General features: G+C 41.2%; 1 protein-coding gene across 1 annotated transcript; it reads right to left on the bottom strand.

The window, feature by feature from the left end:
• Positions 1-18739: 18739 nt before the first annotated feature.
• Positions 18740-25050, bottom strand: LOC118904221 (chloride intracellular channel protein 5-like). The gene is made up of 3 exons (XM_036870140.1): positions 24969-25050; positions 21078-21593; positions 18740-18874 (listed from the first exon to the last, which is right to left on the bottom strand). The coding sequence occupies exons 2-3, from the start codon at positions 21546-21548 to the stop codon at positions 18740-18742; spliced, it is 606 nt and encodes a 201-aa protein (XP_036726035.1). The 5' UTR covers positions 21549-21593; positions 24969-25050.
• Positions 25051-26054: the final 1004 nt, after the last annotated feature.

The following is a 26054-nucleotide window of genomic DNA, read 5'->3' as shown; positions in this document are numbered from 1 at the left end:
AGCGCCCCCAATCCTTCCTTTTTTTGGCATTTGGAAATCCACTACCTTCCTGCTCACCCAGAGGTGGCCTCCTCTGTCTCTCTTCCCTTGTAGGGTAGCATGGGAAGCTTTGAAAAAGGAACAAGCAGAGAATAAAACCAGAGTTATGAGCAATTAAGAATGTCACTATCAAAAATGAAAAATGTAATAGAGGAGTTGGAAAACAAAGAAAATCTTTCAAATGCTGCCTGCCATATCAGTAAACGAAGGATGTTGTAGCCGTCAAGCCATCAGCCACTGAAGCCCTGAGGAGATTCAGGATGGAGAAAAGCGGGATACTGGCCCTAGATAGTTAAGGTGCATATCAAAGGAATCATTTCAATAAACCCAGACTCTTGCATCTTCCCATATAGAGAAAAGCGCTAGAATCATTAACTTGAGATGTCTGGGGGGGTTTTTGTTTTGTTTTGTTTAATTAATTAATTTATTTATTTGTGGCTGTGTTGGGTCTTCGTTTCTGTGTGAGGTCTTTCTCTAGTTGAGGCAAGCGGGAGCCACTCTTCATCGCGGTGCGCGGGCCTCTCACTGTCGCGGCCTCTCTTGTTGCGGAGCACAGGCTCCAGATGCGCAGGCTCAGTCGTTGTGGCTCACGGGCCTAGTTGCTCCGCGGCATGTGGGATCCTCCCAGACCAGGGCTCGAACCCGTGTCCCCTGCATTGGCAGGCAGATTCTCAACCACTGCGCCACCAGGGAAGCCCCTGTTTTTGTTTTTTTAATTAACAGCAATCTTTTGAGGTTCTGACTACCTGGCCTTTGTTGCAAAAACTCCTATACATCCTGGTTCCTCCCCTACCTCTTGGGAGCAGTCCCCCAGAGCCATCTGAGAGGCTGTCTTCCCGGCTTAAGTCCACGGAATAAAACATATTTCTCAACTTTTTGGTTGTGCATTTTATTTCAGTTGACAAAACATAGGATAAAAACAGAGAGACAGATAACATGCGAGAAGTAACAAGAAGTAGAGGCCAAACCCAGAAGGACAGCATCCAACTAATACAAGTTACAGGAAAAACAGAGGGCAGGGCCACGCCTGACACACCATATACTCAGCACAGCCATTCAAGAGCTAGACCCCAAACAGGCAAAGTCCCTGCCCCGGGAGCCAATCAACCTTCTAGTAGGGCAGACCGACAATAACAAAGTGCTATGGCAGGGGCATAAAGCAAACAGGGAATAAGGGAAAAGATTGGTAGAGCTCTGTTGTGGATGGTGAGGAGGTGATATTTGAGCAGAGACACTGAATAAAGGAATTGAGCCTCATTCAATCAATATTTGCTGAAAGAAGGAAAGAATGAAAGAATGTGGATGGAAGACTGATAGGGCGCTGAGGAAGGCAGACCTCACTGTTCTCAGGTGTAACTGAGCAGTTCCACTAGATAATCACCGAGGCCCGTCCATTGTAATTAGAAAGCAGCCTTCAATCTCACCCAGAAGATCCACTCTAATTGTTGAGGCCGGGCATTAGTGAGTTCAGGGAATATCCCATCTGACGATGTGTTAGGAGACCCGAGGCAATGCTTTATCACAGTCTGGGCTGCTTCTCTCAGCAAATTACCTCCCTAGCAGTCCTGGGAGCTGGGATTTTATACTGGGGCTATTTTTAGTTGTCTGCAGTGACTGCTGGGACCTACTGCCTCAGGAGGGGCTGATGAGAACTCTACCCAGGGGAGAGGCATTGCATTCTGTAATCTTGGCCTGAAGAGCTCTCTAATGACATTTGAGGATTTATAACCTCTGAGAACTGGTTGCCTCCTTCATGAAATGCAAGATCAGGTAGATCTGCTGTGTACGCAGTAGTCAGCAAGAAACCGTCCAAAGTTACTTTGGTCAATGGGGCAATAGTTCCCATTCAAAATCTTTCGCTGAGATAAAAAGGACTGTTTTGCTTTGGGATTGATGCTTAGAAAGTCTTGGTTGAGGGTAGGTCCAGAGAAGATGCCTCCCATATTGATTTTTCACAAGGGCACCCCAGAGTCAGTGTCCCAAACTACATGTTCGTCCCTTACCGGTCAAACAACGCACTGACTGGCGTTCAGAAAAGCAACTTGGAAGGTCTGGCTGGGAGATTCTGAGCTAGGTACTTAATCTGCCAGTGTTTCCACCTCCTTCTCTGCTCTAAGACAACAGGGCAAGACTGGCTGTAAAACCCATAGCTGCCTAAATCATCTTCCCAAAGCACAGTTCTGAACTTGCAACTTCCTAGTTTAAAACCCTAGATACTCCCTGATGCAGACAAATTACCCTCTAAAAGTCTTAGCTGTCATTCCAGGCCTTCTGTAATCCAGGACAATCCCAAGGTTTAATTTTGTTTCTCCCATGCCTCCACTTTCAGCCCCTCTTATGCTCCAATCAAACTATATCATCGAATGTTCCTTATAAAGGTATTTTCCACCTCCAAGCCTGTGATGGACTTAATTTCTGTGTCCTCCCCAAATTCATATGTTGAAACCCTAAGTTCCAATGTGGCTGTATTTAGAGTTGGGGCCTCTAAGGAAGTAATTAAGGTTAAATGAGATCAGAAGGGTGGGGCCCTCATCTGATAGGATTAGTGTCCTTATAAGAAGAGACACCAGAGAGCCTTCTCTCCTTCCTATGAGGACACAGTGAGAAGACTGCCATCTGCAAGCCAAGAAGAGGGTTATCGTCAGACCTACCAGGCCTGCACCTTGACCTTAGATTTATAGCCTCCAGAACTGTGAGGACATAAGTGTCTGTTGTTAAGCCTCCTAGTTTGTTGTGTTTTGTTACACAGCCCAAGCTGACTGATACAATGTCCGTGCACATGTAGTCCCTATTTACAGAGTGTCCCTTTCACTATTTCCATTGGACCAAATCTTTCAAATAAATGCTTCCTTTTCTGTGAAGTTATCACTGATCTTCTTAGCCAATAATAATGCCTTTCTCTTCTAAATTTCAAAAGAACATTGTCAGCATTTCTCTTTTGAAAAATTTCACTTTTTGACTTAGTAATAGTTACTTGTAAATATGAAATCTTTCCTACTGAGCTGAAGGTCCTTGAAGAAAGGGACTGGGTCTTGTTTACCTTTGTGTCTCCTATAATAATCTAACAACATCTTTAATATATTAAAAATGATAGCTGTCCATTACTGAGTGCCTGCTCTATGCACGTGTAGAATGCTTTCCATGTCTAGTTGGAATCCTCACAATCACCTTACTAGGAAGATATTGTTATCCTCATTTTAAAAATGGTGAAACTTACTGTATAATTCTACTATACGAGGTATTTAACGCATACAGAGGGTTTAAAATTCATAGGAAGTCTCATAAATGCTATGATGAGGTCACAATAAGAAGTGAACAGGGTCCCAATTAGAAGTTGAGGCTTGGAAATTCTATTTTTCCCTTATCTCAAGCTGTAAAACCACTGAGACCTTGGGCAAACCAGAATCACCTCATTGTCACATCCTGGTCAACATGCTCTTCAGCATCATTACAGGGCACAGCTCAGCCACATCTGGGAATGGGAACTCTTCTGGCCAATCATAATCCAGATTGAGTTCAATGGTTTTTTTTTTTTTTTTTTTTTTTTTGGCTGAAGGTGTTATGTCCTGAGATTGTAAGGGCAGTGCAATGCTTTACAAGGTTCCGCTGCATATCTTTCCCTTAGGAGAAGCAAAGAAATAATAGACTGGTCTCATTAACCCCATGACAGGGGAGACTGTGCCTGACTTGCTCACCACTGGATCCCAGCATCTGACACTAAGCCAGGCACAGAGGGGACGCTCATTGAATGTGTTGAATTGAATGGAATTGAATTATGTTACCCTATAGGAGCCAGGGGAAGTTAAGCATCACTAGCTCATTTTACAAAAAGAAGTCCACTTAATTCAGGCATCATGGACCAACTAGGAGATGGCAAGTGCTATTCAAGATGCTGGCTGGGCATGCAAGGATGAAAAGGCCCAGTCTTTGCCATCAAAGAGTTTGGAGTCTGATAGGAAAGAACACTGATGCAGCACAGAGGTCTTCCTAAACCAAATAATCCCTCTTGTATAATTTAGGTATAACCCTGGGAAACACATTAAGACCCAGCCTCAAATTTGGTGATTAACTCGATTCTACCCAGGGTTCTGATGACAAGAGTATTTTCATTAAAAAAAACCCAAAACTGAGATGGCCAGTAGGCACATGAAAAGATGCTCAACACTGCTAATTATTAGAGAAATGCAAATCAAAACTACAATGAGGTACCACCTCATGCAGGTCAGAATGGCCTCATTAAAAAGTCTACAAATAACAAATGCTGGAGAGGGTGTGGAGAAAAAGGAACCCTCCTACACTGTTGGTGGGAATATAAGTTGGTGCAGTTACTGTGGAAAACAGTATGGAGGTTCCTCAGAAAAACAGAATTACCACATGATCCAGCAATCCCACTCCTGGGCATATATCCAGACAAAACTATAACTCAAAAAGATACACACTCTTATGTCCATAGCAGCACTATTCACAATAGCCAAGACATGGAAACAACTTAAATGTCCATCGATGAATGAATGGATAAAGAAGATGTGGTACATATATACAATACAATGGAATACTACTCAGCCATAAAAAAGAATGAAATAATGCCATTTGCAGCAACATGGAAGAAACTAGAGATTATCATACAAAGTGAAGTGAGTCTGAAAGACAAAGACAAATACCATATGATATAATTTATATGTGGAACCTAAAATATGACACAAATGAACCTATCTATGAAACAGAGAGAAAATCAGGGACATAGAGCATAGACTGGTGGTTGCCAAGGGGGAGGGAAGTGGGAGAGGGTAGGACTGGGAGTTTGGGATTAGCAGATGCAAACCAGTATATACAGAATAAACAACAAGGTTCTATTGTATAGCACAGGGAACTATATTCAATATCCTGTGATAAACCATAATGGAAAAGAATATGAAAAAGAATGTATATATATGTATAACTGAGTCACTTTGCTGTACAGCAGTAATTAACACAACATTGTAATTCAACTATACTTCAAAAACAAATAAATTAAAAAAAAAACTGAGGCATTCACCAGGACAATTCTGTGGGTTGGTTTGTCCTAAATAAGGTATATTTACTTATTGCAAAAATTAAAAATCAGGAAAACCAAACTGAATAAAGTCAGGGAAATATCAAGTCAATATGAATTATTGAGGCTTCTATTAAAAGAAGAGATATTCAATGTAAATATAGGTAAAAACAAATAAGGCCTGAGAAAAAGAGATTGGAGTGGGAGGGGGCCACTAATAGTTATATGATGCTTATTTTGTACCTAAGACTTTTACATATATGAACTTATTTCATCCTCATAATAATCCAGTGAAAGGTTAAATAAATTGCCTAAGTCTACATAGCTAATAAGAGACAGGATCAGGATGTGAATCACACAGTCTAGCTCCAAGTTTTCTGCTGTAAGCCACTATGCTAAACTGCCTCCCAGTGACATAGGATTGAGAAGGATGATGTGATTGCTGAGGCCTGGAATCTTGTCCTTTGTCCTGTCTGCAACCTGTGTGGCTACATTTCCTTCGAAGTTTAAGGTCTGCCCCTTCCATGAAGCCCTCCCTGATAAGTCCAGCACTCTTCCATCTCTGAACACCTTCAGTGCTTATGTGATACCATGCATCATGTATTCTGGCAACTGATTCTCTCTCAACTCTCATATTAATTTCTAAATGCTTCATGGTGTGTGTTAATCCTTCCTTCTAGCCAGCAGGTCAGAGCCACACAGAAAAGGCCCCCATCTTAGACTGCTTTTCTACCTCTCACAGCATCTGCACCCCAAGTGCAGTGCAGGCTCCGTAAAGACTCATCAACCTGTTTATTGGAGATGGATTAAAGGGATACACAGGAAGGAATAGGCAATAGACCTCAGCTCATTCTTGCAGCAATACAATGTTTATTATGGAATAAGAACTCACCACACTTACAAGAGAATTGCTCAGACTTCACCCTCATATCTTCTCAGTAAGCAGTTGCCTTCCCCCACCCCAGATAACCCTCCCTGCTTTACTATGGCAAGTTGTTTTGATTGAGGAGAAGGACCTTGACCTCTGTATCTGGGTTCCAGGCTTAATGCTATGTTTGGCCCAAGTGGCTGGTGAGGCAGCATCTTCAGTCCTCAAAGTTACTGCAGCTTTGATGGATAACATTGCCACAGAGACACCTTCAATGGGTTTGGGCATGGCCAATGGTTATTGACGGATTTACTGAGATTCACAAGCGCTGGTTATGAGTTGTAGAGCTTTTCCTAAACAGTTGCCATTTTAAACCAATTGATTCATATGAACTTGTAGCACAGATACTATTTATCGATGAGAATAAACTTCACTGGTGATTTCTTTATTTTGTGGGCATGACCACTCTTCTGTCTCACTAAACGCAATCACCCTGCGTCTTATTTTTAGACAAGGGAATAAAGACCCAAGGAAGGGCCTGTGACCACATAAATGATTGGTCTTCATGCCACATCTGAACCCAGGCCACTCTACAGTAGCACTGTCCTATAGAACATTCTATGATGCTAGAAATATTCCCTAGCTGTACTTTCCATAATAGTAGCCAGTAGCCACATATGGATAGCATGACTAAGGAAAAGCATTTTTAAGATTTTTTTCACTTAAATTAGTTTAAATTTAAATAGCCACACAGGGCTAATGGCTAGTGTTTTGAATAGCGTGGTTCTAGAAGAACCAAGCCTGTTTATAGAGGGTTGCTATTGTAAATATAAAAAGACTATCCACCAAATTCTTTCCTTTCTTGCCACCGTAGGAGAACAGGACAAATATACTTCTGTAGGGGGAAGAAAATATGCAGTTGTACTCCAATTAACAAAAGGCACTCATGTCAGTTATTCATTACCACCTTACATATTTACCCTGCGATTGTTATCATTGAAACCTCAGAACGTTAGTGGTTTCTTAAACAATGCATTCTCTTGTTTATTTCAGCTGTTGCCATGTTACTGTTGTGCACCAAGTCCAGGCAATAATGAGAGGCTAGCATTTTTGCAAACCTACAGGCTCATGAAAGGAAGGTTCTGCTCATAAAGCATAAAAATGGGGCATGGCTTAAAGCCCAGGTTCTTAATCTTTGACCTCACAAGATTACACAAAATATTTGGTTTCAGGGCTAAAATTCATGCTCCACTCACAGGGAGAGTCATCTCATATTTTTAAGGGAGTGTCATTCGGGAGCAGAGCTGCCAGTCAGTGCATTTTCCCACGTACACAATATACTTTATACACAAATCCATTCTGGACACTTTGGGCCTGGGTATTGGAAGGTAGCTTAAAAACAGGATTCCTGGGACCTCCCTGGTGGCACAGTGGTGAAGAATCCGCCTGCCAATGCAGGGGACATGGGTTCAATCCCTGGTCCGGGAAGATCCCACATGCCGCGGAGCAACTAAGTCCATGCACTACAACTACTAAGCCTGCGCTCTAGAGCCTGCGAGCCACACTGAGCCCGCATGCAACAACTACTGAAGCCTGCACACTCTAGGTCCCGTGTGCTGCAACTACTGAGCCTGCATGTTTCAACTACTGAAGCCCGCATGCCTAGAGGCCGTGCTCCGCAACAAGAGAAGCCACCACAGTGAGAAGCCCGTGCACCACAGCGAAGAGTAGCCCCCACTCACTGCAACTAGAGAAAGCCCGCGCACAGCAACGAAGACCCAACGCAGCCAAAAATAAATTTAAAAAAAAATTTTTTTTAAATATAGGATTCCCTTTTGATAGTAGTGAAGACCTCTTTTCGTAGGGTCATCCAAGGAACTCATGGAATCATCAGAGGTTTGAATGGTAAGAGGTTAAAAGATGAGAAGATGGAATTGTATTATGACTTATGTTGGTGAATGATTAGCTGGGACAGTTGTTTTCCTGTCTTGTCATTACTCAGAACTTAAGGTACAAAATAAAGACTTTGCAAAAGACAACATAGCCTTAAAAGAAAATGGAAAGATGGAAAGTCAGCAAGCAGTCTTTGCCTGAAGGCCAACATACTTGCGATAGCTGACTCCTACTATATCACTTTAATGTCATTATCATTAGACTTTAGTCTAGTTGAACTTCATAGCTATATTCCAAACTCCAATTCAAACTTGACTTTAAGGGGCCAATATTTGGAAAGAAAGGAGAAGCAACCCAAGTGAAATGAGGATCTTAAAGTCAATTTTGACAACCTCCATTTCTGGCCAGGATTGATTAAAAGGAACCAGATTTACACTTAACAATTGGAAGATTTCTTTAAACAATGAGTAAAGCAGACAAACTTCACAAAGTGATGGTTTTCAGACATTGGAGACAGGTAGCATAGAACCCAAATAGAGGCTGGTGGTCTTTCTGAGTTGAGGAGACAACAGAGTTTGGTGTTTCAGAAGGTCAAGGCAGCTAGAATTCGCAGATCTAAATACCAGAAGGGATGGAGCTGCAGAAAGAGAGAGAGATTGTGATAAAGTTAGATATAGATAGATAGATAGATAGATAGATAGATAGATAGATGCAAGTCATATTTGCACACTATGGAAAATTAGCTCAAAATGGATCACAGAACTAAATATAAAACCTAAAGCTGAGAAACTTCTGGAAGAAAATATAGGAGAACATCTTTGTGACCATGGACTAGACAAATATTTCTTAGATAGAACACAAGAAGCACAAACCATAGAAGAAAAAAAATTGATAAATGGACTTCATCAAAATCAAAATCTTTAGTCTTCAAAAGACACTTTGAAAATGAAAAGTCAAGTCACTTTGTAAACTATTTCCAAAATACTTACCTGATAAAGAAATTCTACCTTGACCATATAAGGAACTCTTAAAATTCAATAATATGATAATGCTAAAATAACAATAATAAGCAAAATATTTGAACAGATACTTCATCAGAGAAGATCTAATGATGGCTAGTAAGTACATGAAAAGATGCTTAACATTATTAGTCATTAGAAAAAATGTAAATTAAAGCTGCCATGAAAGATCATTATACATTAATCAGTATACTTAAAACCTAAAAGATTGAAAATACCAAGTACTGGAAAAGGAGCAACAAGAAATCTTTTATAAATTCTTACAGCCACTTTGAAAATAATTTGAAAGATTTTTTTAATAAGGTTAAGCATTCACTGACCATATGACCCAATAATTCCACCCTTAGGTATTTGACCAAGAGAAATGAAAACACAATCAACACAAAAGCTTATATGTGAATGTTTATAGCCATTTTATTAATAATAGCCAAAAACTGGGAAAGAACCCGTGTCCATCAACTTCTGAATGAATGAACGAATTGTGGTATATTCACACAATGGAATATTACTCAGTAATAAAAAGGAACCACCTGCTGATATATGTACTGACATGGATGAATTCAAAAGCATTATGCTAAGAGAAAGAAACCACATACAAACGATTACAGAGTTTAATTCTATTTATATGATACTTTTGAAAAGGCAAAACTACAATGATAGAAAGATGTGTGGTTTCCAGGATTCAGGGTGTGGCTGGGAGGGGACCCATGGCAAAGGGTCAAGAGAGAACTTTTTGAGATTATGGAAATGTTCCATATCATGATTGTGATGATTGTTACACAACTGTATATATTTGTTCAAAATTCATTGAAGAGTACACTTAAAATTGCTGAATTTAGTGTATGTAAATTATGTCCCAACAAAACTGACTCTCAAAAAAGGAAGGTACATAATAGGATATATAGTATAATACCATCTGTATTAAATAAAAGGGAAAAAAGATAATTTCGAATATACAAACATACATATATTTGCCAGGATGTGTGTAAAATGTCTCAGGAAGTACATACCTGAAAGTTTAGAATAAATCACCTCAGAAAATGGAAATGGGATGTCTGAAGGAGTTTGGTGGGGAGAGACTATCTTTTGTACCTTTCAAATTTTGAACCATGCAAATGGTAAACCTATTCAAAAGGGGAGAAGAGTCAATTGGGCTCCAAAACCTGTTACTATTCAATATGAGTTGAGTCAAAATCCTGTTTCTGTGTGAGAACATCTTTTTCTTTGTTACTCACTATCTCCCTTTTCCCCCATTTAACAAGTCACGGGGCTGTCTAAGAGTATGTTCAGTATATAGTTCAGAGAGCTTGATGATAATATAAATTTAAGCTGTGGGGGGGGGGGTGCATGGGAGGGAGACTATTTTACTGTAGTGGAGAATGAAGCTTCCACGCTCCACAGGTTAGAACCTGTGGGGGCTCTTGGGCTCAACTTATTCCAACTGTTTATTTTACAGTTGAGAAGTCTAAGGCCCAGAGAGTGCAAACGACTTCCCCAACATTGCATGGTTACCCAGTGTCAGGATTCAGATGCAGACCTTGCTCCTAAGTCCTATTACAGAGATAATTTCAATAAAGCAGGTGACTTACAGCACATAGTTCAAAGAAAACATTCAGTTAATATGAATTTCTCCTTCTCTTTTCTCCCCCATATCAGCTGGCTTCTTACCATGACTCACCATTCACTTATCCACCATCCCCCATCAATGGATGCAGGGACATAGGTCCTTTGCTTGAAAATGCTGATCGCATTTCCCAGATTACACTAATAAGCTTTCCCTTCAAAAAAGAACTTAACTACTTTTCCCATAACAAGTTCAGTTTAATTCAATTTGAAAAATATTTATGACTATGGGCCAGCTTCCACACTAATGGTGGGAGTACAAACACAGGTGAGTAAGATGTGGCTAGAGAACACCTTCCCTGTGGGGCTTTCAGTCTAGAGGAATGGGGGCAGGGGGAGAGACACACCCTGACCCAGATAATTGCAATATTAGTGACAAATACTAAGATGGAGGTAAGCACTGAGGGAGTATCACTCAGAACAACCTGAAGGTTCAGAGATGGCTTCCCAGGAAATATGAGTCCAGAAAGATGAGGATTTGGTCAGATGACAGAGGGGAGAAGGTGTTACAGGCAGAGAATCTGCATAGGCAAAATCGGGTGAGACAGAACAGCAGCCGATTTGTGGGGAGCTCAGCATTCCTGGGGCATAATGAGTGAGCAGGATGTGGTGGGAGAGGAGGGACCACAGAGGCTGTTAGGCTGTTGGGGGTGGGACATATGGCCTTGCACATGATGTGCAAGGGTGGACTTGATCGTGTTGCCAATGGTCAAGGCTTAAAGGAGAGGAGTTAAGTATCTGATTTGCAATTTTGTTCCAAAGGTCGGTCTTCACTCCATCAGGTGGGTGAAGGCTACCTGAAGGGTCAGTTCAGTTTGTCCAACATTTATGGAGCCCCCTACGACAAGCCCAGCACCCCACAGGACAATGTGTTGTGGAAATAAGAAAGATGTCATCCATTCCATCAAGGAGCTGACAGTCTGGTGAATTACCCTCTAAAAAATGGGAGTCCAGAAAAGGATCCATCACCCATGTCACTGTCCCTCTCCCCAAATATTCTGATTGGCAGCCCCATCCCGGTCAGTTGACGTTCTTTCTCCCAGTGTTGACACTACTCACCTTCTCTTGGTCACTGTGTTTGATCTGGCTTTCATGTCTATTGTCAGAACAGTGTTTGGTCAATTATATAGATGCAGAAACACAAAGCTAGACCCAGGAACCAGGACATGTTGAATGAGCTATGGCAACACTGTTTCCGCAGGCCATTCTTTACACTGTTTCACACCGACCACTGTGGGAATCCTCAAGTCCTTGGACTCAAACATCCCTTCTAAGCCCAGCAAATGACATTAAGCACTCAGTGGTTGGCTTCCTGCCCAACTTCAGGGTGATGCTAGGCACGTGCCAGGCAGTCTCATGAATGCTGCAGAACTAATGAGATGAAGGTGCAAACAGTCCACTGAATTCTCATAGAACCCCTTGCATTGGGTGGGATATGTGGATCCCAGAGTGGCTGTCCGTGTCCAGAGTTCCCATGCTTCAACTCAACTCAGTCCTACCTTCAGGGGCTGTATGTAGTGGGTTGAAGTGTTCCTCCCTCCCCGAAGCTATGCCCAGACAGACTTGTAAATGTGACCTTATTTGGAAAAAGTGTCTTTGTAGAGTAATTAAATGAAGAATCTTGAGATAAGATCATGCTGGATTAGGATGGGCCCTAAATCCATTGACAAGTCTTTATAAGAGAAGAGAAGAGAAAACAGATACAGAGACGCAGGAGAGAAGACCATGTGATGATGGAAGCGGAGATGGGAGTGATATAGCCATAAGCCAAGGAATGCCAGGAGCAACCAGCAACTGGAAAAGGCAGGAAGGATTCTCCCTTAAAGCTGTCAGAGGGAGTGTGACTCTGCCTATACCTTGACTTCAGAGTTCTGACCTCTAGAACTATGAGAGAATAAGTCCCTTTTGTTTTAAGCCACCAAGTTTATGGTAATTTGTTACAGCAGCTCTATGAGACTAACACAGGGGCTTGGAGCACCGTTCTCATTACAGCTGCAGGCCACTGGGACAAGCCTTCCTCCTCCCCCCATCGCCCTGAGGCTCCCTAGGAGTAACTTATTCCCTCCTTCCTTCCTAATTCAATCATCATTTAAGTAGCCACGGACTGTGTATATGAAAATGGATAAAAGACAGATGCTCCTTCAGTGAGAGAGAGAATTATAACATTAAGTGTTATGGGCTGAGTTATGTCTCCCCAAAATTCATATGTTGAATCCTAATCCCTAGTGCCTCAGAATGTGACTGTATTTGGAGACAGGGTCTTTAATGAGGTAATTAAGGTAAAATGAGATCATTAGGGTGATCATTAGAGTGGACCCCCTAATCCAATATGACTTGTGTCCTTATAAGAAGAGGAAATTAGGAGACAGACACACACAGAGGAAGGACCACGGGCAGACACAGGAGGAAGACAGCATCTACAAGCCAAGGAGAGAGGCCTCTGAAGAAACCAACCGTGCCACACCTTGATTCTAGCCTTCTAGCCTCCTGGAGAATTCTGGAGACTTCTAACCTCCAAATTGAGAGAAAATAAATTTCTGTGTACTTTGTACCACCCAGTCTGTGGTACTTTGTTATGGCAGCCCTAGCAGACTGGTACATTGAGGTAAGACCCAACCCAGCACTTCCTGGAGGGGCCAAGAAAAGCTTCTGGAAGAGGTGACTTCTCGGCTGGGTCTGAAAGGATGGTAGGCTATCCCAGGAAGGGAGAGCACTGAAAGAGAACAGCTTGAGCAAAGACCCAGTGTCATGAAATGGCATGAAGTATGCAGGGAAATACAAGTCAACATTTTTCAAGGCAAAGGGTGAGTGAAGAATAGCAGGTGATGAGGTCTTGGCTAAAAGCCTGATGAGGCATGAAGACCTTTCTGTACATTCTCTCATGCCAGCCTTTTTCCTGGGGGCAGTGGGGAGCCACTGTATAGCTTGAAACAGGAATGGTGTGTTCAGATGCCATTCTGGTGACCATGTGGGGCTTCTTAGGAGGAAGATAAGTCTAGAGGCAGAGTGACAAGTTGAATAACTGTGGTCAAGATGACCGTGGCCAATGGTGGCCAAGATGGAGAGATGAGAACACTTTAGGAGGTGAAATTGACTGGACCGTTGGGCAGTAAAGAAGCAGAAATCTAAGTTACTAAAAAGTTTTAGCTTGTACAATTGGTGACACTGCCCACCAAGGTGGTGGGATGAGGTGTGGTTGAGTTGACATTAAGCTTGCAGTCCCTTTGGGGAAAAAATGTCCAAAATTTCCCTTGGAAAATAGGTGGATTCTAATTTGGTGGTACTTATTTCATAATATCACATCACCTTCCTTCTCAGAGTGGACATAATCCCCCCATGATGATTCGGGTAATGCATTTATATTACTCTTTCGTCAGTGTTCCTTCCCATGGTTCTCAAGTTGCTAAAAAGGCTTTAGAGCAAGCGGCTGACCCCACAGAAAGGACAGGAGTTAGTTGGGCTACTCGGAGGTCATTCTCCCCCTCCCACATGGAGACACAAGGCATGAGGACCCAGGTAGGGAAGCGGAGAATGCATCACAGAGATAGACCAACAGAAGGGTTCATGGACCCTCCTGGAAGCATCTCCCACAAAAAATTTGCATGGAGTTTTAGAATGTTCCTGAAACTCCTGTGGCACATTCATGAGCATCCAGCACCCCAGGCTAGGAATGCCAATAGGAAGGAAAGTGCCCTGGAAGCGGCGGGCTGGTCAAAGCCCTGGCTTTGTGACTAATTTGCCATCAGCCTTGGGCAAGTTACTTGACTCATCTGGTTTTCAATATTCTTGTTAAAGCACTAGGATTCTGTTCTCTCTTTGATTGATGGCATTGATTCACAGAGCAGAGTAGTTCATACGGGCACCTAGAAAGTGATTTTGAATAAAATTTGGACTTGATTGTTCCCAGTACCCTAATTAAGAGGACATTATGACAAGAAGTAGAAATCTTTGTTCAAACCTGCCCCTTGTTCCATATTCATATGTTTCAAGGGTTCCACGAAAGCATAGTTGGGCACATGCAACAGGCTCAGACTTCCACTTTCTCACAAATGTTTCCAAGGACATATTTGATGTGTGCTTATTACTGACATTAGAGCAGGCTGTTCCTAGGGGGTTGTGAACAGGAAGCCCCTTGAGGGCTCCAGCTATTTCCAGGCATCTAAATGTAAAATTTTGAGTCGTCCAGCCAGCCTAAGACAGACCTCACAAACACGTTTTTTTTTTATTGGGAACTGTACTAAAACAACATCAATCAAAACTTTGTGCCAAATCCACATTATCCCTCTCCCCCAACCAAATATAAAGTACCTAGATACCCATATAGATAGTATATAAATCAGCATCACATTTGGTAACTTCTTCCAGAAATTTGTCTGTATGAAATCAAGGATCTAAATACTTGGACATATTCAGACAGACAGCTGAATGAATAAATAACTAAAAAAGAAGATAGTCATTATACACAATGTATTTACATTCAAATGCTTGAACTAATCTTATAAATGAAAGATGGTAGATGTCTGTTTTGTCCTGTTCTACACCAACAGGTGGAAATGCTTTTTAATTTGCTTATCCATCACCCTAAACATTGCTTCGCTGATGATATTCTCTTCCAAAATATTCTGTTACGCTCAGTTGCCTTCAGGATAAAATCCAAGCTGCTCAGTTTGCCATGAAAGACTATACCCAATATTTTGCAATAACCCATAAGGGAAAAGAATCTGAAAAAAATTATGTATGTATGTATAACTGAATCACTTTGCTGTATACCTGAAACTAACACAACACTGTAAATCAACCCTACTTCAATAAACAAACCAACAACAAAAAACCAAAGATAATAGGAGAATAAAAGATATGCTTAAAAAAAAAAAAAAAGACTGTACTCCTGGTTCTTCAACCTCAGTCTCTGCTCTGTACCAATGTGGACCTTCCCTCCATTCCAGACAAATATATCTCCTCACATATACATGCATATTTGCTGTGCCTTTGCCTCTGCTGAGACCACTGCCTGGCACATCCCCACTGCTCCTCACCTGAGTCAGATCTCAACATGCAGATCTAGCTGCATGTCCCTCATTTCCTCAGTGCGATTTCCTAGTTTCTCTACTGCAATGGTGAATTTTTGTTTGCCTCCAAAACAAATGGACTCAGTGTGTTGCTTATGAAAACTCCCAGGAAGGACCCGGGAGGTGACGGGACCTAGTCTCCCTTGTTCTTGCCTGAGGAAAGAGTCTCAGACCCCAGATGGTGGCAGAAAAGGAAGGAAAGCCTATGAGTCTATAAGAGTGTAAAAACTGAGCATCCCTCTCAGTACAGAACCTAAACATTTACCCACAATATATGTATATTTATTCATTTACAAATTATATTAATGTACTACTGCAAGAATACACTGTACATGTGATGAAATATATAAAATAACATTTAAGAGGACTAGGTTAAATAGAAATATTGCTTAATATTTTTTATCCTAATTACAGTATTCTAACAGCCCATGGATTAGGTTGAATACTCTATTTGGATACCATGACCCCTGGAACAGCATCAGGCTCCTGTGCTACAGCAATAATAACAATTTCTACTAACAATTCTGTGACTCTTTCCATTATGCTGAACCAAATTATAGGGAGTCACTCTTTTAGACAAAAATACTCCAGGCTATGAGTCTAAGAAACATTTATCAGGGCTCACATGTTGTCTGACTCTAGAAGGACACCATTTATATTTTCTGTGAATGGGGCCCCCTAACTTTGCTCAGGGCACAACCTGTGCAACTCTACATGGGGACTCTGTGAGTGCCTAATCAGAGACAGACCCTGAGGATGCTTTCCAAGGGACAGGCTTCACGTGAGCTGAGGGTGGAAAGGCGTGTTGATTTCCTGCTGGCTCTCCCTACCACACCCAAATCTAGAGACCCTAATCACTATCAAGCGGTCTGCTCGAGTGGATAATAGATGGTGCCAGACACGTGACACTGATACAGAGCTGGAGCCACATAACCTGGTCAAAGACTGTAAGAGCTGGAATGGATTGCATTTCAGAGATGAGGAAACTTGGGTCCAAGAATGTTTCATAGTGAATCATTGACAAAGTCGTGTTAGAATTTCCTGGCCAGTGCTCTTTCTACAATATTACACCGTCACATTAATATCAGCTAACAGAACACTTATAATGTCTACTAACTATAAGGCATGGTGCCTAAAATAAAAATTATTATTTTATGGGTGGTTCAAATTCATCACAATAAACAATAATAATTTAGGCTCCTAAATATTGAGCATTTACTAATACGTCAGATACTATACTAAGCAATTTACATGGATTCTCTTATTCAATCTTCATAACCACCCTATGAGGAACATATCATTATGACATCCATTTTACCAATGAGAAAAGTGGTAAACAATTGAACAGAAATTAATTTGCTAAGCCAGGATTCAAACCATGCAACCTAACTTGAAAACGTGCTCTACAGCATACATATATATACTGCCTTCCATAATCAATGACATCAATTATGTGCAGGACAAATGGTGTTCACTTGTACCATTTTTCTTTGCAACTGTCATCGTCAAAATACTTTTTTCCTTTGTGTTAAATACCAGAATATTTTTTCTCTCTCTCTCTCCCTCTCCATCTCCATCTCCCTCTCTATCTCTTATCTCTCTTATCTCCATCTATATCTCTATCTCCTTTCCTCCCTCAGTCTCTGTCCCTCTCATCCCTCTCTTTCTTTCTCTTCCATACACACACACACACGCAATTAGGAAAACGTCTACAGGTCCTTCAATTTTAGCAGAAAGCAGCAAGAAATTCTTATAATCCTATCAGCAATTTCTGAACTGACAACTCCTCTTGGTTGCCTTACGACATGAATTGCAGCTCTCACTAGAGACTTTTCCTTCACTGGATCTCAGCCAATGACCAAGAAGCAGTTATTTCTTTCCTCTTATTATTTTCAAGAATTGTGTTTCTCTGTCTTTGCCCACAGGACAGTTGCACTTGGGTTGTGCTGCATTCATCTCTTACATCCAGTACCTGGCACGTAGTAAATATCTTGTAAATGTTGGAAAGAAGGAAGGAAGGAAGGGAGGGAGGGAGGGATGGATATATGAATGACTGTGTGAACACATTTTCTGGATCATATGTTCCTGGAGAAGAGGTCCACAGGTGAAGTGAGAATAACATCTCCATTCACTCAGTAGCTCTTGTCTAAACCCCTAGAGTCAAACTTGGCTCCTTCCCTTCCTTATACTACACATCAGATCCACCAGCAAAACCTCTGGGCTCTCTCTTCCCAACAATCCCAATCTACTTGGCACCAGCTCCACTGTTGTCACCATAGTCCAATCCACCGTCCTCCCCTGCCTAGTTTTTCAAGGGCCTCCAACCTGTCCTCCCTGCCTCTACCCTTTCTCTGCTGTAGTCTATCATCAAAAAGGCAGCCAGAATTTTCCTTCCAAAACCCTCTGATGACTCCCCTTATCACTCAGGGTAAAAGTGAAAGCTCTGTCAATGACTCATCAGGCCTAGGCGTGACCTGTGCCCACCTCCACCTCTCTGATCTCCCTCGCCACCATCCCCCCCCACGCCCACCTACCCTACCCTACTCCTCCCATCCCTGCTCAGCATCATTCTCATCCCACTGTGGGAAGCTGAACAATGGCTCCCAAATAGGCCCATGCTCTAATTCCCAGAAACTTTTGAAGCAAAAGGGACTTGGCAGAAGTGATTAAATTAAGGATCTTGAAATGAGGAGATTAACATGGATTATCTTGCGGGCCCAAGCTAATCACAAGTTTCCTTATAAGAGGGATGCAGAAGGAGTCAGATTGGAAGGCGAGGCGAAGCTTGGGGCTTCCCTGGAGGCCCAGTGGTTAAGACTCTGCGCTTCCACTGCAGGGGGCACGAGTTCGATCTCTGGTCGGGGAACTAAGAGTCTGCATGCTGCATGGTGTGGCCAAAAAAAAAGGTGAAGCTGGAAGCCAGGGAGAAAGGGAGATGTGACATGGGCCATGAGCCAAGAATGAGGACCACTTCTAGAAGACGGGAGGAAACAAATTCTCCCCTGGAGCCTCCGGAAGGAGCACAGCCCTGCTGACTCCTTGCTTTAGCCCCTTAAGACTCATTTCCGATTGATCTCCAGAAGGTAGGAGAATAAATTTGTGTGGTTTGGAGCCACTATGTTTGTAGTAATTTGTTAGGGCAGCAGTAGGAAATTAACACACCCGTTGTTTTGTTTTATGTTTCTTTATGGCACTATCACCACTCGGCGTATTTTATATTTACTTCTCTATTTGTCCATCTGTTGTCTCTCCCACTACGATGCAAAGTGCTGGGGAGCCAGGCCTTTGTTTTCTTCATTGCTGTACACCCAGAACCTGGCGCAATAACTCTCTGTTGAATGAATAAATAAATGACATATTTTGACTAAGTAAGTAGCAGGTCAACACCCTGAAATGGCCGAGCCTCAATAAAAAGTTGGTTGAATGCAGTTATTAACCTGCATGACATTTTCTCTGACTTGTCCAGACAGGTGGAAACATACACAAATGAGTACAGGTGTAGCTGCAGCCCAAGTGGTCTACGCCAAAACAGCCCAGGAGAAGAACAACCCCAGAGCACCAGCAACAAGCCTGCTAGGAAGATGGTGATCCCCGTCCAATGCGGGGGTTCCAGCACCCCCTCTGCAGAGCTGGGAGGAGGGAGGAGCCTGGGCTGGTCACACGCACACCCTCCACTCCCACGCAAGCCCTGCAGCCCTGTATCACCTGTTTTCATATTACGCATTTCCCTCCCCATTGAATAAAGGACTGCAGTGGAGGTGGGCTGGGGGTGGAGAAGCCAGGATTATGACTGCCCTTCTTCTCACTGAGCGATGCTGAGAATCTCTGAAAAGGACTTCACACATAGGAGCTGAGGTTGATGGTACATTCTACGACCACTTAGTTAACATAACTATACTAAAAAGAATGTAAATGTAAAGAGTTAATTAGATCCAATATTTACTTTAGGGAACTACGGATCTTAAATAACTTAGGAACCACATGGTACTATCAAGTAGTTTTTCCTGTTGCTGGTACCAGCTGGAGATGCCAACACTTCTATTTCCTCCTGCTTCTGTTTGGTTCAACGGCAGTGGCAGCCTAATTTCTGATGAAATCAACACTTTGCCAAACATGCAAATAATGGTTTGATGCGCCCGTAATGATGATGAAGATCATGACGATGATGATTGATTCATCTTGTCTGTTGCAGGAAGTTGCAGGGATGCCTCTGTCTTGAGGAAAATACACCTAGTCCTCCCTTTTAAAAAGGTGGGGTTTTTTTTTTTGAAACTAACACAACGGTCATGTGACTATAATGGCTGGAATGCTGCTTGAATGCACCTGTTTGAATGTCACCTCCTCTGTGGAGTCTTTCTTTACTCCTTCGTCCACCCTTGGGCATTCCCAGAATACCCACAGCACAACGCTCTCTCACTCACTCCTCCATTTCACCAAAATTCACAACTTGCAAGTCTGTCTCCTGTACCACATTGTTATTTCTTGAGAGCAAGGGCTCTGTCTACACACCCTTCTTTCTCCCAAATGCTCAACAAAATCCCAGGCAAGGTTTTCCAGGTATCTAAATATGAACCAAATGCTCTTGGTGCTTTTGAAAAGGACCTTGTGTTAGAATAAAGGAGACACGATTTATACACCAAACAGCTAGGGAAAAATAGAAAATAATTATGTATCAAATTAGAAAATAAAGTGCACTTCATTAAAAGAGTTAATTGGAAACCAGAAAGGGGAGAAATGAGTGTGGACTGGGGTTTTTATAGGTTCATAGAGTAATCATTTTTGTTGTCTTCACATAAAAATTTGTGTAAACATGTATTTGGGTGGGGAATGTTAGGGAAAACATCATCTTGATCTATAAAGATGATTTGTTTAGCCCTGAAATGATTTTTATGTTTTGATAATATTCATAACCATAATCTTTGTTAGAATATCAGTCTAATACAAAGATCACCAAAGTTCTATGTTTAAATATCCTAAGGGTTAAACATTAACACTGACACTAAGTGTCTTACTACTAGAGAAATAATTTTATCTCATCAGATATTTTAGTTACATTAGTGCCCAAAGGGCAAGCTTGGTGACAGAGGTAACATTTATTGACCGTATATACAAAGTAGTATCTGTGACCTTAGAAACGTTAAGAAGGACCATCGATTTGACTTCAATAAGCATTAGTTTCGTTTTTCAAAATCATGATGATGAAGGAAATTTAACCAGACAGGAAAATGCACTTAACGTCTGTCACAAAGGATCTGAGCAACAATTTCTGCTCCCTCATAAGTGAACTCTTAAAAAATGCTTTGCCTGTGGTATAGAGAAGTCAACGATTAGACACAGACTTTAAATGCACTTACCAATTCTTGTTATTTTGAGCAGTCCTGGGTGAACTATGGAATGACTCATTCCATCAGCCCTACTCTTTAATATATATTGACCCCCAAGGACCATGACACCATGCATCTTTCCCTGGTCACTCAGAGCAAAATAAAACACCATCTGCGTGTGCAGGTGTGTCTGTCAGAGGCAGCCCTTACCTTCACAAAGAGGTTAATCTCAGGGTTAGTGGAAGCTGATTCGTTTTCTTCCGAAACGTCATCAGCAGAATAGCTGGTAGGGGAGTCCTCGCTGGTGGAGAAGGCTCTGCTGTGCTGGATGGTGAAGCTGGAAGGAGAAGGCAGATCTGCTTCCATCTCACTTCCATTCTCCTGGGACTCCCCAGGTTGAGGATGCTGAGCCTCAGGATAGACTTTTTCAGGCAGGAGGTATTCTCCTATTTCTTGTTGAAAAGAGGCTGAGGTGCTCTCCTGACCAACAACAGCATAAATGGCCACAGAGTCATACCCATTGGTTTCCAACTCAGTGGCATATAAATTGTCTTCTGCCTTCAAGTCGTCATGGACATCATTGTAAAGGGGACCTCCGTCTTCTGCTGGCTGGTCTGAATTCTCATATGCCCTCTCGTTTTGGATTCTGTCATAGATGGTGCTGTAGTCTTCATCATTCATGTTTATTGATTTGGTGGATCCTTTTGCAGGCAGACCTGATTAGGTCTGAAATGAGGAAAGGGATAGAGGATGCTGTATCACCTTGCAGAGGAATCAACGGGCGTTTGAAACACAGCAACTAGCGACAGCTATCAATGACAGGTCTCTAACAATCATTTACCGGAGACTTTAATCGGCAAACCACAAGTCCATTGGACATGAGATAAAGCTTACACACTCAGTTAACTCCTTCACTCCTAAGGATATTTTCAAGCAGACTCTATAGTTTTCCTCATTGCCAGTAACTCCAAAATTCTTCGGATCAACTAGAGGTTGACTTGAACTATCTTCCCAGTATACATTGAAATTCTGAATATTTAGCCATTTGTCACTAAATAGGGTTCCCTCTTCCAATTGTCTCCAAATGTTGACAACATTCAAGAAGTCCCTGTAATTCGGTGGAGCACAATTCTTCACAATAGTAACTCATCTATGAATAGCTGAATTCATTACACAAAACAGTTGTTTGAGTATTGATGCCCTATGATAAATGTGCTACACATGCTCCAGTTAGGTAATGAATGCCATTTACGTTTCTTATCTGGAAACACCACTAGGTGATTAAATAACAGAAGGAAAAGAAGATAAATGCTCTTGTTTATGGTCATATGAGTACAGATCACCCAAACTAAGGGACTCAAAGATTTATGGCTTTGAGTTTTATTATTTTCTCTTCGACCTGTGTGATCATCACAGTCAAGACACCTTCACAAAGATCCTCTTATGTACAGGATACTGAGCTGAGCACTAAACATTTGAGTTAGCAGATATATTCTCTGTCCTCAAAGGACTTCTAAAGCAAAGAACTGTATGCACAAAGTTGCCTAGTTGATGTCATCTACAGATGCCACGAATACACGGGCTCTTTGTTTTTTAAGCTGGTACTCTATCCTGCTAATTCCTGCATCCCTTCACCCACCACATACATCGTTCTCTTTGAAGTGACAACCCAGATGGATTGTAAAGGGACTTTAGTGTCTAGAAATCATGTGAAAATTGAGAAGCAATGCAACTCTGGTTGACAGGTTCCAAAGCATCTGATGAGCATCTTATTGACAAAACTTCATTGTACCCTTGCCTCCAATGTTGCATCCAGGAATCTTCTGGAGCGAACTAAAGCAGTATTTCTAGAATTCAAGCTTTTGGGATAGATTAAAGAATAGACAAAGGGAAAGAGACCAGAGACAGACTTTAAAGTCTATTGATGCTATCCCTTTCTTTTATTGAAAGGTGAGGTTTGATGGGTCCAAATACCTGATAGATTACCATAGTTCCCATAATCAGGTGTTTATAACTCAATGGAGAGCCAGCTCAAATCCTTCTCATAATTTTAGCACTGCAGAAAACCTAAAAGGTCATACAGTCTAACTGATTTTACATTTGAAGGCAGGCTGGAACCTAGAAAGGGGAAGCAAGTGGTCCAAGTTCACAAAGACAGTTAATGATGGAGCTGCTTTTGGCTGTGATTTCCTAACCTCCAGCTCAGTGATCTTCCTGCCACTCACTCCCTTCTTAAGTCGGTGTTTTCCAACCTTTTTTATGATCATACAACCTTCCACTCCCACCCCATCCCTAAAGGATCCTTTTTAGGTATCTTTCCCGTGAAATTGAAATACTGCCAATATATTACATATCTGTTACATACTGTATGTACATCTGTGCTTTATACATCAAAAAAGAGTAAGTTTTTGTCCCTTAAGAACCAATTTTCACCCCTTTGGGGGGGATACTGCGCCTTTTGAGAATATGTGCTTCCACTGCTAGAACACTTCTAGATTATGTGCCATTCTGCATCACTTCCAAGGAACAGTATTCTACAACGTGAGCTTATATATACCGCATGCTACCAGGTCCGCACCAAGATGACCCAGTGAGTCTGAGGAGGCTAGCTAAGCTTAGGGCCCAATACACAGGTATTTTATAAATTTGGTCCCCCTGTTATCCCATTTCAGGACACACCTATCATGATTTAGTTACAGGTTGTAACATGGAACCGGTCATCCCATTAAAGCATAAATCAGATCATCTCTCTCCCTACTCAGACTCCTATAATGGCTCTCCATTTCTTTCAGGAAAAGCCAAAGTCCTTACAGTGACCCTCAAGGCCCTATAAAATCTACACAAACTCTCCTACATCTGCTTTTCTCCCCCTTGCTTACCCTGCTTCAGAGGATATGGCTTCGTTGCTGTGCCTGGAATCCTCCAAAATGCTCCCATATTAGGATCTTTACATTGGCTGTTCCCTCTGCCGGGAATACACTTCCCTTGGATATCTGCATAGTCAACTCTCCAAAATTCTAAGTTTTTGCTTATGCGTCCCTTCTCAATGAGACCACTCTAACTGTCTTGTGTAAAATGACAACCCATCCCAACTCCTATCTGTACCCCCTCCTCATTACTAAAAACCCTTACCTGACTTTCTATTTCTTTTTCCATAATACATATCACCTTCTAATAAGATATATACATTACTTATTTATTGTACATCTAGAGTTTGTGTTCTGTCTTCTCCCGCTAGAATGTAAATCCTGTATGGGCACAGATCTGTCTGCTTTTTCGTTATTGTTTCAAGCACCTAGAACAGTGCCTGGCACATATTAGATTCTCAATACATTATTTGTTGAATAAATTTTTGTGATTGTTTGATGTCCATTTATCCTCCATTGGACACACAAACCCCATGACTGTTTTGCTCATCAGTGCATACCTAAAGTCTAACAGATATCTGACACATAATAGGTGCTTATTAAATATTTGTTTTTATAAACAACTAAAATGGAGGAGATGTATCTAGAATTCAAGTCCTTTTACTCCTGGTCCATTTTCTTCCTGTGTTATGTGCATAAGTGTTATTTCATTACTATATTGTAAACTCCTGCAGGAAGAAAACTAATACCTGGGTCTTCCACAGCACTTTGTATAAAACAAGTTGGCTTGTTTACTGATAAAAGAAAGAGTCTATCAACCAGTTAATCAACTGAAAGTATTTTGAGGGCTCCATATGGCTGTTACATATAACCTAAGAAAGGAAACAAGACATATATTCACTTGATTGAGAAGTTCTAAGAATGAACTTGTGTGCTTTCTGAAATACAAGTTTGCCTATATCACACCCATGTTTGGAAATTTTTGATGAAAGCAGGTACAGGAAGATGTGTGTTCCAAGACCTTTCACAAATGAAACCAAGCCTATCTGTCCAGCCAGCTTCTCCTTCAGCACTCCTTCAAATATCCTACTCTGCAGCAGAAACATTGCTCTTCCCTGAATATACTACGCCATTTCCTGCCCCTATGCTTTTGCACATATGTTGCCTCCACTGGGCAAAATGCTACTCATTCTACTAGATACAGGCTATAAATATACATAAAACGTGATCTTACCTGCATGTACAGCTGAGGAAATTTACAAATTAGCTATTCCACAGAAAGGATCCAACTGGGACTACGGCAGCCCTGCCCATTGTCTTGGATAACTGTGGGGCCAATGTCTAGTCTTCTGTTTTGCATGTACAAAGACTCAGTTTGGTCAGTTTACACAGGGTTTTTCAAACATTGTAGAACTGAGTCACTCTAACTAAACTAAAAAAAAAAAAAAAAAATTCAGTTTAGCAACATAAAGGCCAATTTTTAAATTTACCCCCCAAAACATAACTGCCACATTGACTTGAATATTTGCTTGAGATAATAAGCATGATCTCTTCACGGTAGCAAAGTCTACATAGGGAATCAGTTAAGGTAATATCCTCATATTACTTTTATGTGATGTTTGTAGGATCTGAGGCAATACCCCTATTAAAAGTAGGGGTATTTTTAAAACCCAAAGTGATTTGTGCCTTTTCTTCTTATCTTGATCAGTCTTATTAGGGATTTTTAAATTTTCTTCCTTTTTCTTTTGAGAATATTTGACTTTATTAATAGTCTCTAGTGTGCATTTCTTTGCAATTTCATTAATTTCTGCTCTTATCTTTATTATTTCCTTTCTTCTCTTTTTGGTTTCACTTGTTTGCTACTGTTTGCTTTTTATCCCAAGATAATTGTGATGGACACTTAAATCACTGGTGTTCAACTTTTCTTCTTTTCTAATATATGCATTTAAGACTATTAATTTTCCTCTAAGTACAGCTTTATCTGCATCTCACAAGTTTTGATATGATTTATTTTCCTTATCATCCAGTTGAAAATACTTCCCATTTCTGTTTAGATTTTTTCCCTTTATCCATGAGTTATTTATAAATGTATTGATCAGTTTTAGAACAGTTGAAGATTTTCTAGTTATATTTTTTTTTTGATTTTTAGCTTAATTTCACTGTGGTCAGACAATACAGTTGTTATGATTTTAATCTACTGAGATTTGTTTTATGGCCCAGCATATGGCCAACTTTGGAAATATTCCATGTGCATTTGAAAATAACATGTGTTCCTCCATTGTCAGGTATAGTATTCTGTAGGTGATAATCAATTAGTGTT

The sequence above is a fragment of the Balaenoptera musculus genome, chromosome 11, assembly GCF_009873245.2.
Source record: "Balaenoptera musculus isolate JJ_BM4_2016_0621 chromosome 11, mBalMus1.pri.v3, whole genome shotgun sequence".
NCBI classification, from domain to species: domain Eukaryota; kingdom Metazoa; phylum Chordata; class Mammalia; order Artiodactyla; family Balaenopteridae; genus Balaenoptera; species Balaenoptera musculus.
This window is presented reverse-complemented; position numbering and strand designations above follow the sequence as displayed.